The following is a 13,686-nucleotide window of genomic DNA, read 5'->3' as shown; positions in this document are numbered from 1 at the left end:
TACTTACTTATTTATAAAAATAAAGCAAAAAATTATTTGGAAACAAAAAATACACTCGGATACAAATATCGAACAAATTTTAATTCTCATCCATAGCAATACGGAATATAATTAGCATTTATCTTTTTCAAACTTTTTTTTTTCTTATACTTGTTCATATTTCATTTTTCAAATTGTTTTCTGTTTATTTTGTCATTTCAATAAAAACATTATTTTTCTCATCATATTTACTACTCATATTATTTTAACTTTCTAACTACTTTTAGTTTAAACAAAAAAATGAAGCAAACAATAATAGATATAAAAAGCTAGTTATACTCTGCTTTTTTTTTTTTTTTTTTTTTTTAAGAAATGGTTAAATTATTGTTACCTATTTTACTATGTTTTGTTTTGTTACTTACAAATATATCATGTTTTTTAAATGATAAAAATATAAAAGTTTACAATGTGATTAAAAAGAATAGCAATGTTTTTATACACAACAAAAGTATAATTAATAAAAGGAGTGTAAATTTGATGGTCTTTAAAAAATATAATAAAAATAAATATCCTATTAAATTTTTAAAAAAAACACAACTTAATGCATCACTAGATAATAAATCGAATTTCTCATTCTATGGTGAAACAAATGTAACAATATTTGACAAGTTGATGGCATCGACTGCTTATATTCTCCCATTTATGGATGCAGTACAAGTAATTTTTATCCCTCAATTTGAATCATGCATATCTACAACATTCTTAACCATTACATTTATCAGATTTGTTTATAATACTTATCAGCTTTAAAATACTATAATATATTCTACTATTTTTACAACTTTAAATTATAGGCATATATGATGCCCCTCTTAAATATGCTACCATTTCATTTACACAAGTAAGACCTTATTTTTATGCAACCCCAAATTTAAATTTGACACTACCCTTAAATAGAATGAAAAATGTATATTATTTCCCTCATATTGTAGGTACCTTTTTTTAATTGAAAAATTTAACAACATATATATGTCCATTCCATTCTCTTCCTTTGGTACCTTCATGGGCTTATATTTTATGTTTGTTAAAGAAAACAAATTCAAATTTCACTACTTTATTAAATATCACCACATGCAGGTATTATTATTACCACATTGACTAACTAAAAAAAATACACATATAACCTATTCACACTAAACCCAAATCTTACACCCAAAAAAACTAAACCAAATATACCAACTTATATATTTTCATTTACCCATTGTTTTCTTTCTCTTTTTAGGGGTTAATATTATCCATGTTTGGATATGCCTTAGCCTTATTTTATTTTCGAGTTTTTCCATATTCATATAATGATACAGATATATTTAATTTAACAGTTTTATACTCAAGTATGTCCATTTATTTTGGATCATTAATTATTCCTTTTATGGCTTCTTTATTGGGATAGTAAGTTTTTTAACATCACAAACAACTCAAAATAATTTGTACCAAAAAATGTATATCCATAAAAAGTTATGAACGTTCATACAAATTTGTGAAGATGCAATAAAAGTTATGAACGTTCATACAATTTTGTGAATATTCAATAGAAGTTATGAACGTTCATAAAAACTTGGGAATATCTATAAAAAGTTATGAATGTTCATAAAAATTTGTGAATTTGCAATAAAACTTATGAACGTTCATACAAATTTGTGAATATTCAATAAAACTTATGAACGTTCATAAAAATGTGGGGATACGCAATAAAAGTTATGAATGTTCATAAAAACTTGGGAATATCCATAAAAAGTTATGAATGTTCATAAAAATTTGTGAATATTCAATAGAAGTTATGAACGTTCATAAAAACTTGGGAATATCCATAAAAAGTTATGAATGTTAATAAAAATTTGTGAATATTCAATAAAAGTTATGAACGTTCATAAAAACTTGGGAATACGCAATAAAACATATGAACGTTCATAAAAATTTGTGAATATTCAATAAAAGTTATGAATGTTCATAAAAACTTGGGAATATCCATAAAAAGTTATGAACGTTCATAAAAATTTGTGAATACCCAATAAAAGTTATGAATGTTCATAAAAACTTGGGAATATCCATAAAAAGTTATGAACGTTCATAAAAATTTGTGAATACCCAATAAAAGTTATGAATGTTCATAAAAACTTGGGAATATCCATAAAAAGTTATGAACGTTCATAAAAATTTGTGAATACCCAATAAAAGTTATGAACGCTCATAAAAACTTGGGAATACGCAATAAAACATATGAACGTTCATATAAATTTGTGAATTTGCAATAAAAGTTATGAACGTTCATACAATTTTGTGAAGATGCAATAAAACTTATGAACGCTCATAAAAACTATCAACATTCTCCCATTTTTCATTTCCTTTGTAGTTACATCGAAATACCAGTTATTTCTGAAGCCATCAAATTGCACATTGGGGATAAAAAGAAAAAAGAAAATACAGACTTATAAAAATTATTTTTAAAAAGTTCAAAATTTTAAACTTATACAACTACCTTCACATATAATATATGAAATTATTAAAAATTTGAATTCTATAAGTTTGTATTTTTTATATATAATTATAAGGAAGTACTACAGTACTGTTTTCAAAAAAAAAAAAGTCAAATAAAATTAAAAAAATGGATACATAACTCTGTACTACATATACAGAGTGTTGTCTACTTTTTTAAAATGACGAAAAACACAGTTATGCAATGATACTGCTCAAAATTTTTTGGAAAAATAAATACACATTTAATCTTTGTAATATTTACCATTTTTTTATTAATTTTTTCGTGTCACTTTTATTTCATTTGTTTTGTTTCGTTTCATATTTTTTCATAATAAAATAATTATTAACATTAATAAATTTATTAACTTATGTAATCTTTCAAAAAATAAACAGTTTTTTTATCAGAAACTCTTTTTCTTTTAACAGCTATTTCATCTAATATATTTTTTATATAATTTGATGGTATGCTAAAACTTTTAGAAAAAAAAGAAAATGGGACTCCTTTTTTACCCTCCTTTTCAAATATTTTAAACATACTAATTTTAGTTTTATCTAAATCAAAAACATGCATTTTTTTTGCTTGTTTTGCTTTTTGTTTAGATGCCGAATATGGCCCAATATTACTATCATTATCCATAAGCCCACGCTTATTGCTTTTACCATATTTATTACTATTATCAATATTATTGTCTCTCGGATCTTTACTATTTAAATTGCTATTTGATCCGTCCTCAGCCGTGTTATAATATTTAAACAAAGTATGAGATGAATCTATATTATCTTCATTTCTTGTTTCAATAATTGTATATCTATCTTTTTTAACATTCATTTTATAATGCCTTTCCTTTAATACTAAAGAATAATCCTTATCTAATGTTGGTAGAAATGAATATGTGTAACTACAATTATTTATTATATCAGCACAAACAACATAATCTACTGCTTCTTTATCAGCTTCTAAGTTATCTTGATTCATATTCTCATTTGTTTTATTACTCAAATTATTATTTACAGAGTTTGGATTTTTATTGTTTATGTTTAGTGATACCTTTTCCTCTTTTAGTATATATGTACTTACTGTACTATTTTTATTACATGGTAATTTTTTTACCTCTTCACTATTTTCTTTCTGAATATATATAGCTGATATTTCATTATTGTTTTCTTCAAGTAATCCAACAATATCTTTATCATTATATTCAAGCCATTGACTTGCAACAAATTTCGGAACTTTTATTAGTTTTATACTGTTGCTTTTTAAAGGACTCTTTGATATCGCATCATTGCTTTTCCCACTTATCATTTTTATTAAATTTTATAACAAAAAAAAGAAACAAACTAACAAGAATCCCTTATTTTTTTTATCGATAGACAAACAGATAATCAAAAAATTGCTAAAAAGTTTTCATGAAAAAACAAGGGCTTTATATAAATCTGATTTCCCTTAAGTATATATACATGCTGAAAAGCATTGCTTATTATACAAAAAAAAATAAAGAAACGCCCCCAAAATATCCATACATACTATGCATTTATAATCACATTTTGTGAAATATAATTAGTTTCACTTTCTTTTTACGGAAAAGTTCCTTAATACTTGCTTAAAATTTTGAAATTCCTTATATATAATAAGTTTGGTCATATGATTTATATGCAAGCTTAAGAAAACTTTAATACTTCATTCCAAAATCGACAAAATATTTTACATAATATCAGTAATAAGCTACATATCACTTTTTATATGTATTGAAATACCCCACATAATGTTATATCTCTATTTAAAAAAAAAAAAAAAAAAAACCTATACGTGTTCAATGGTTTGGTACAGTAAAACAATAACAATAGGTTTTATAAATAATATTTTTCAGCGGATTTTTCTTTTAAATATTTTTTTTTAAAATTTCGAATATAACATAAAATTGTATCATAATAAAAAAAGGGTATTTTTACAATATTATGAAATTACCTATGCATATATTTTATTATATGCGTGCTTTTTTATGATTTAAAAAAATTAACTCCTGATATTTTTTTCATTTATTAAGACAATTAAAATTTAAAAAAAAAATTATTTACTAAAAAAAATTATGAATGGTCATAAAAAAAATGACATTGGTTTACATAAGTTTATTTAAAACGCCAAAATATAAATTATAAAAAAAATTATTAAAAATTAATAAAAATAACAATACACATAAATATGTATATACATCATTGAAAGCCTTTTATGTAATATTAATTTAAAAGGAAAAGAAATAAATATATCAATAATAATCTGCTATTTATAACAAAACCTTATTACCCATTTTATACTAATTAACAAGAAAAATCCTAAGCTATTACCCATCAAACTATATAAATGACATATAATTAGGGTTAATTCAAAGCTCATTATATATGTATAATGTCCTATATATGTTACACTTATGCTCATAAATAATAGCTATAATATTTTAATTATGTATTCCTACTTTTTTTTTTCACATCCCAATTATACTATATAAAATATAGCTGTAATAGCGAAAGCTAGCTATTTTTTTTTTCTGAATAGGACATGTTTTTTATGTCGGATTTTTTTTTTTATTTTACAATGTGTGCAGAATTCTCAATTAAGAGAAATTTCATGAAATCATGGATGCACATACTACATTTTGGTTCATGTCAAAAACACAAAAATTTGGTACGGACTCATGTTGTTTTGAAACAAATTTCCGAATTTCTTGGGATGTAACACCTCCCATAATTGAACAGGATGGGGAAAAGGAAACTTTATACATTTTTGCAATTTCCGTTATCCAATCATTCTTAAGAAATGTGTATTTTTTACAAAAATTATGAAATTCTTCATGATTTATTTCTTTATCATTTTTTCCAAGTTTTTGGGATTTTTCAAATAGTATTAATGCAAACATATGGTAAATTATTTTATTTGTTTTTTTATCAAAATTTTCAAAAGGTACATTAAAAAAATGGGATAATTTGCAATATTCTATTTCAATACTTTCATTTTCCTTCTTTTTTTCCTCATCCTTCAAATTAAGTCCGTTATTTTTTTCGCTATTATTTTGATCTTTTTTTTTATAATATAATTCTTCAATAACATGCTTACCAAAATCGGAAAATAAAAAAGCAAATTTTCCGTTGCACATTGGGGAAAAAAAACCGATATTCTTTTTATGGCACAATTCATTTAAATTAATTAATTCATGTAATGGATAATCTTCGCATGAAATACACACACATGTATAATTAGAAATGTACTCATCTATACTAAAACCTTTTTCCTTTACTTCAGTAGCTACTACCTCATCATCTGACCCTTCATTTTTTTTATATATCAATTCCTTGTCAATAACCACACTGTTGTTTGAAATATCTATACGCCCAATATATCCTTTAATATTTATTAACTGGTTTATACTTTTTAGTTCTTTAAAAATTGGTAAACATAAATCCTTATTTATATCTTCATCATTCAAAAAAAAAATGCTTTCTATCATTTCATCATTTATAACATTATCATCAATAATCGTTATATTAATTCCACTTAAAATTAAATTTTTACATATCTCAATATTTATACCACTTAGTCCAACAATCAAAACATTTGATTTTAGCATTCGATTTTGAGCTTTAACTCCCCACAGTCTCAACTGTCGATCATAAATCTTTTCCTTTTCATACTCTACTGAATTTTCCATTATATTTTTATATTACCTAACTTTGTTAAGAAAAATATGCTTATATTGCCTGTATAAGTCAGGTTAATGTATATATATACAAAAAGCTATTTGACAATTATTATAAAGCTAAGCAACAATGTAAACACTTTTAATAATGCTCTCTATATATCCATACATTCAAATAAGCAAATTATTTTCCATTAAATTTTATAATATAAATGTGGGTAATTAGTTGGCCTGAAAATTCACAATATTATAAACAAGGAATGCAAGCTTGAAAAAAAAAATATCGACTAATTTATATTAACATGCGAATAATATTATAGCCATTTAAATCATATAATATATGTACGGCAATAAAAAATTATATATTATTATGTATGCATATAATATTGCACACATATTTAAGCTGTGCTTATGTTAGGCAATCAAAAAGAAATAAATATATTTCTTTTATTTTTGTACTCATATTTATCCTTATAAATATATATTCATATTTATTTATTTTTTTTTGTTTCATTTTCACATATTTAATATTTTTCGATATACTTTCTACATAACTATATCCATATAATACCACTATTACTAACTCCTTTGTAATTATAAAAAATATAGGCCCTTTGTTGTGTCCATTTTTGAATGAAACATTGTACTATGTTATAAGTCTCACTTTGCATAGCAAAAAATTAAAAATTAAGTACATACTATTTTACAAAAATCATAATAAGTGTTTAAAACAAAATGAGGGGGTGAATATAGCACCACAGTGTAAGCTCGAAAACATATAATATATCTATGTATATATAGAAATTATTGTTTTATTTTTTACTTAATAAAAATACACTTCAATGTGAGAGAATATATAATAAAATCATATAATAGTAATAATTAACGGATCAAAAAATGAATATAATAAACATAAAGAAAATCGAATAATCAGCATGGATATATATGCCTACTCCCAAGTATATTTTTTTAATATTATTATTCATTTTTTTTTAAGACAGACAAGAGTCACTACAATTGATAAATTTGAAATGAAAAACAACGAAAAAAAAAAACAAAATTAGGTTAATCATTAAGTTTTGCTTTGCTTAATTCATCAAGTATATACTCATATAATACTATTTTATCCTCATCTTTTATTGCATGAACTTTACAAAAAATGTCAACAATGTATAGAGGATCTTCATCTTCACAGATAGATAACGATGCAATTTTATGTTCAGAAATTTTTATTTTTGTTTCAAAATAAATAGGTTTTATCTTAACTTTATAAAATCCTTGATCAAAACTGAATGGTGAAAGACGAGTTGTTTTTTTCCCCATTATAGTTTTTCTCTCATCATTTTCTTTCATTAAATTATGATAAGGATTCCTATAATTTAAAAAATCATGTACTCTTTTTTGATCTTCAACTCCTTTTTTTATTCGATCCACAGTTTTATTATATCCTCGTGGATGTTCAGACAAAAATACTTTAACATTTTCGTTTATCATTGGATGAAAATTATGTTCTTTTTGAAATTCTTCTTCTTTTTCTTTTTCCAATTTTGTTCTTCTTTTTTCTAATTTTTCTTTCCCTTTCATAGCTTTCCAATATAATAATTCATTTCGGTTAATCACATGTTTGTTTATTTTGTTGTTAGAATTTCCTGAAGGTTTATTATTATTTTTTATAGCTATTTTGTTTTTTTTTCCTTCCACGCATTTATCACTGTTATATCTATTTTGTTCTGCCTCACGATTTACAAAGTTCATACATTTTTCATCTTCATAAATTATATTATCAGTATTTATAGACATATTTCTCTTTTTCTCTATACTACCTAATTGTCTTAATTTATAATATCGAGAAATTTTATTTATATCACTACTACAATCTTGTATATTGTCTTTCTTTCCTATAATCGAAATACCTGGATCATATATATTAATTTTATTTTTAATTTTTGTTTTTTTTATTGAGTTTTGGTTTAATATTGGATGAAAGGTGCAGTTTACTAACTCTTTTTTGTTTGATTGTTTTTGTTTTTCTTCAACTCTTTTCTTCCTTTCATTTTCTCGTGAATTTATTTTATTTAGCCATTTTTCTAATCTCGTATCTTTTTCCTTTTTATTTTTTAAAAAAATAAAACTCTTTTTATTAAAACCAGTTTCCTCTTTCCTATTAAATATATCATCGTTATCTTTACTCTCCATTTTATTCACAATATTTTTATAATAATCAATATTATCATCAAATTCGTATATATTTTTATTTTCTACTTTATTATCGTTCATTTCATCTTCATAATCTTTATCAAAACAACTACTATTTACATCCTTTTTATTGTCAAAATAATTTAACATTTCGTTGTCCGTTGTATAGTATGTTTCGCTCTCTCTTTTGAGCTCCTTATTTATACTATTATCATATTCTTCATATCCCATATTTTTATTAACATGGTCATAAAAATCTTCATAAAAATGATTTTCTGTATATTTATCATATGAACAAGTCATATTTTTGTTCTCATTTTTTTCAAAATCTTCACTTTCTTCTTTTTTTTGCTTTCTTACATTTTTTACATTGAAAATTTTATTATAACTATTTTTGATTGCCACTAAAACATCATTATCATCTTCGTAATGTTTTATAGAATGATCTGTCAAAAATTCATTCTCCACATTTCTATTATAATTTGAAAATTTGAAATATTTTTTTTCATTTTGACCAATATTACCTGACTTGTTCATAATTTCTCTATCTTTATTAAAATTATTGCTTATTTCAAATTGCTCGTAATTAACAATGTTATTGTTTTCATTTTCACTATTTTTCAACATAGGCATATCATTTTGTGTTTCATAATTATTCTCAAAATTTTCTTTATAATCATTATCCTGATTAAATTTATTTTTTATTTTATAAAAGTCAAAAATGTTGTCTGGTTTACTAAAAATATCATTTGAATGCTCTAAAAAGACACCAGCCGATACTTTTATTCCCATTCCTTCATTTTCTTCATCTATCTGGCTTTTCGCATTTATATGAACAAATTTTAAATTATTTCTTGTAGAAGGTATATTTAAAGTTAATGTGTACGCTTTATTATTCAAACGTCTTTTTAATATATTTTTATTTTTTTTTCCTTTGGAAAATGTAAAAAAAGAATCAGATAATGAAACCATAGTATTATCATAATAATTAAACTCGTTCTCTGAATCTTCCATATTTAATTTTTCGCATTGTGTATATTTATCCTCTATATTTTTTTTAATACATTTTATTCGTCTACTTGGCATGCTAATACTTCGTTTTACATTATTTAGACCTTTCACATTTCCTGCCTTATTAATCTGTTCATTTTGTTCTTTTTTGTTATTCTCAATATTTTTACCATATGTTTTCACAAAATGTGCACTTTCACTATCTACTTCACTACATATTTCACTATCGTAATGCTCGATATTTTTTTTCGCAAATTTATGAATGTCACTATCTTTGCCGCTTTTTTTTGCAATATCCCTTTCCGCTTCGCTATAATATTCATTAGTAAGTGTATCATCAAGATTTATAGTAGAATAGTAGTTGTTATTTTCCTCATAAATATTTGGCGTCATTAAATATGTATTATTATATAAATCATTTTTCTCGATTTGTTTACAATTGTTTATGTATCTATTCATTTCAAATTTGTTTTCATTACTTAATATAGTATCATTCTTGAATGCTTTTTTTTCTTGATGTTTTTTAGAATTATTGTAGGTGTCTTTAACATGATTTCTATAATTTTTATTGATAAAATTCGAAAAAGCCCATTCATCATTACTTTCATTCAACTCGTTGGTAAATCTTTCTGATTCTTTCAAACCTTTCAACCCATATTCCTCATTTTTGTTTTCTCTATCTTCGTTTTCACTCGTACTACTGTGAATTATTTTCCTTATTGGAAATTTTATCTTTTTCGTATATTTTACTTTTCCGGTTTTTATAGATCCATTCATTAAATTTATATCATCAATATTTCCATCCATATTATATAATAGCCCCCTTAAATCATTATCAAAATAACTGCTATCAATTTGTTTGCCCTTATCAGTTGTGTCTATCTCACCATTCGATTTTTCATATAAAAAATTATCCTTAAAAATAAAGTCTTTAAAATAAAAATAAAATTTATTAATTTTTTTAATAAGGTGTTTTACTTCATTTTTTGTAGAGCATCCATAATCACTATTTTTAAACATTTTCCATCCCTCTATATTTTTTTCATATTTTCTTTCATTTTTTCGAGCATCTCTATCATTTATTAGTAAGAAAATAAAATTTATCAATTCATCTTCGGGGATTATATTCCGTTTTTGGTTCACTAACAAATTGCATATTTTTTCAACAAATTTATCATTTACATTATTTATAAGATTTAAATCAAAATTTTCATTTTTATATAAAACTATTTTTGATATGTCTATTAAAACATCTAAATCGATGAGCAGATTTTTTATTTTATTCATTTGGTTTTCCTCAATTTCCCCCCTTTCATCTTTTCTTTCTTCTTTCAATTCATTCATGTTCTTTATTTTATACCCATTAATTTATTTTTATTTCAATTCCTATTTATGTATTTTTGTTTATTCTGAATGCAATATTTATATTACCCCGATACTAAAAAAATCTTTGTCTAAACAGCGAAACACAGGATATATGTATCCACAAAAAGGTGTAATTATAAATCGTTAACCACACTATCTCAATAAATTTTGAAATAATTTGTGGATCTATATCACTACTATACAAAAATAATTACCTTTTCAAAATTGAACAATATTTATTTTATGTTCATATTTTATATGACCATGCAGGTATTTTTATTTTTCTCCTCATAATACGGTATTTAGTGCAAAATCCCGGAAATCAAAAAAAGACGAAGAAAAAAAAACGAAATAGCGAAAAACAAAAAATACAAAAAAAATATATAATCTTTTATAATTATAATAAAAAATTTGAAAATATTTAAGAAATTGGGAAAAATGTCTAAACCTTATTATTTATTTATAGAAGACAAAGCTGTATTTGTATGTAATACCACAATTCGCATAAATTTTTTATTTATTATATTATGAACTGTTAATATGAATATGCTTATTTGATATGACAAAAATGTTTATGCTCCTGTTTTAACCTTAACCATTCATATTATTTCGAGTCATAATAAAAAATATTGCCATTAAATGGCTAGCATAAATATTATTAAAAAATTAATTTTGTAAAAATGGTTGTTTAATCCCATTATAAGACCATAATAATAAAACCAGAAATTTTAAGAGAACTTAATCAGTTGTATAATATAAATTCGATTGCCTATACACATGTGTATTCCTTATTATTTGAATTAAAAAAATTTTAAACCTTTTCTTTTCAAGTTCAACAAATGGTTATTTCCAATTTGGAATTGCACACTCTTATATCAAACATATGGATAATCACATAAATTTCCATATTTACTTATTATACTATTTTCACATTTTATTATTCAAAATGTATTTTATGCTTTATAAATAATCAAATAATTTTTATATATATAGAATAAAATTATATTATAAAAATAAATCAAATAAATTAAAACAACAGAATGTTCAATCCTATAATGTGTTAATTTATATATAACTATGAATATTATAATTTTGGTAAATATGCTTTAAATTCTTTAAATTATATTTTTTAAAAAAATATTCTTTTTTTACTATTTACTATTTTTAATATTAAAAATGTAATTATAAAAAAATAATATTTTTGTTATACTCTTTTTTGTGATATACAATTTTTATAAATTCCCCTTAATCACTTAAAAAATTTATGCCGACTTTTTTTTTATTATATTTTTTATTTTTCTTAAAATGTAGTAACTATTACTACCTTTTATTATAGTTAAAAATAACATACAAATAAATATGTATAAAATAAGTATAGAAAGCAAACTTCAAATTATTTGACGAGCAAATATTAATCATATATATATAATGCCATATATATAATAATTATATGCGGTGTTATAAAAAATGTCGTTATTTTTGGTGGTATACCCCTTTTTGTTTTTTTTTTCTCAAGCCCTCACTCCACGCATAATTATACTACCAAAATAATTTTACATAATATATACAAAATACCCGACCGTAAACCAGTTTTTTTAAACTAAGGATTGCATATATAGCTAGGCTTTTTTTGGTACTTTAAAAATATATAGTATAAATATATATATGTAAAATATATGCTTAGGAATGTTAATAAAATAAAATGAATACACCACATTTAAATTATAATAATATATACATATTAAATAATTAAAAATAAAAAATTATTATATATTATTTTTTTTCATGAATTCCACAAGATTAAAAAATTTTTAATTAAAAAAATTTACAGAATTCATTTTCATTGTTTTTAATATATATAATATACATTTTAAAAGAACAAATATAATTAAACAAATTAGCAAATAAAAAAAGTGTTTATAAAATGGCACATGGCGCAAGCAGGTATAAGAAATCTAGGGCTAAAATGCGATGGAAGGTAAATAATAAAATTTTTATATACTTATGTTGCTAATAAATTATGGATACATAATTTCTTTATTATATTTGTTACTCCATTTTTTTGCTACGTTTTTTCTCAATTTTCCACGCCTTAATTTTATGCTCATACTCTTTTTATTTACCTCTTTGTTGTTATCAAATATGTATGCCTAGCAGTTTGGCTATTTCTATAGCATACACAGCTGCTAAAGGCTTCCCACATTTTTTTTTTAATTTTTTGTGAATATATATATTTATAATATTTATTTTATTTAACTCTCTTTAGTGGAAGAAAAAGAGAACCCGACGTTTGCAAAAGAAGAGAAGAAAGATGAGACAAAGATCAAGATAAGTTAAATCGGGAATTAGGATTACCTCCTAATAATCACAGCTGATACATTCAAAGGAAAATGTCATATTGACATACATTAAATATGTACATGTTTAATATTGTATATACATATACATGGGATAAAAAATGCATTATATTTTACTAAATGTTATATATAAGTTTTTTTTTTTATATTACTCGTGTAATATTTTTACATTTTTAACACATGGATTACTAATATAATACATAATGCATATATTTACTATATCTTATCTTTGTTTGCATTTTGAAATAAACATTAAGAAATAGTGAGTAATAAATAAGTATTAATGGGAAAAAAATAAAGACATACCGCAAATAATTACCATATTAAACGTCATGCACGTTTTTATATTTATTAGTTAATAATAAAAAAAAATAAATCGGAACAAATACATAAACTTATACACAATCATTGTGTCTCTCTTTTCATTCTTTAAAAAATATTTAACATACTAAGTAGGTCGAAATTCCTTAATAGGAAAACTGTTTGAATAGGCTAACAAAAGTATGCACACATAAGTATATTTTATTTTTCAACACTCCCACATTTGTGAGCAT

General features: G+C 23.0%; 5 protein-coding genes across 5 annotated transcripts; 2 read left to right on the top strand and 3 right to left on the bottom strand.

Annotated features, from left to right (window-relative positions):
• Positions 1-351: 351 nt before the first annotated feature.
• Positions 352-2,471, top strand: PVVCY_0904300 (apicoplast import protein Tic20, putative; the record flags this gene model as incomplete). Its single annotated transcript, XM_008626767.2, has 5 exons — positions 352-696; positions 834-880; positions 972-1,116; positions 1,262-1,428; positions 2,390-2,471. The coding sequence occupies 5 exons, from the start codon at positions 352-354 to the stop codon at positions 2,469-2,471; spliced, it is 786 nt and encodes a 261-aa protein (XP_008624989.2).
• Positions 2,472-2,875: 404 nt separating this feature from the next.
• On the bottom strand, positions 2,876-3,817 carry PVVCY_0904290 (transcription initiation factor IIF subunit beta, putative; the record flags this gene model as incomplete). The annotated part of the gene is made up of 1 exon (XM_008626766.1): positions 2,876-3,817. One exon carries the CDS (start codon positions 3,815-3,817, stop codon positions 2,876-2,878), a length of 942 nt encoding a protein of 313 aa, XP_008624988.1.
• Positions 3,818-5,135: 1,318 nt separating this feature from the next.
• On the bottom strand, positions 5,136-6,215 carry PVVCY_0904280 (SUMO-activating enzyme subunit 1, putative; the record flags this gene model as incomplete). The annotated part of the gene is made up of 1 exon (XM_008626765.1): positions 5,136-6,215. The coding sequence occupies one exon, from the start codon at positions 6,213-6,215 to the stop codon at positions 5,136-5,138; it is 1,080 nt and encodes a 359-aa protein (XP_008624987.1).
• Positions 6,216-7,268: 1,053 nt separating this feature from the next.
• PVVCY_0904270 (conserved Plasmodium protein, unknown function) lies at positions 7,269-10,754 on the bottom strand (the record flags this gene model as incomplete). Its single annotated transcript, XM_008626764.1, has 1 exon — positions 7,269-10,754. One exon carries the CDS (start codon positions 10,752-10,754, stop codon positions 7,269-7,271), a length of 3,486 nt encoding a protein of 1,161 aa, XP_008624986.1.
• A 1,945-nt stretch (positions 10,755-12,699) lies between these two features.
• Positions 12,700-13,107, top strand: PVVCY_0904260 (60S ribosomal protein L41, putative; the record flags this gene model as incomplete). Its single annotated transcript, XM_037634368.1, has 2 exons — positions 12,700-12,753; positions 13,042-13,107. 2 exons carry the CDS (start codon positions 12,700-12,702, stop codon positions 13,105-13,107), a joined length of 120 nt encoding a protein of 39 aa, XP_037490470.1.
• Positions 13,108-13,686: the final 579 nt, after the last annotated feature.

Source organism: Plasmodium vinckei, assembly GCF_900681995.1.
Source record: "Plasmodium vinckei vinckei genome assembly, chromosome: PVVCY_09".
Lineage (NCBI taxonomy): Eukaryota > Apicomplexa > Aconoidasida > Haemosporida > Plasmodiidae > Plasmodium > Plasmodium vinckei.
This window is presented reverse-complemented; position numbering and strand designations above follow the sequence as displayed.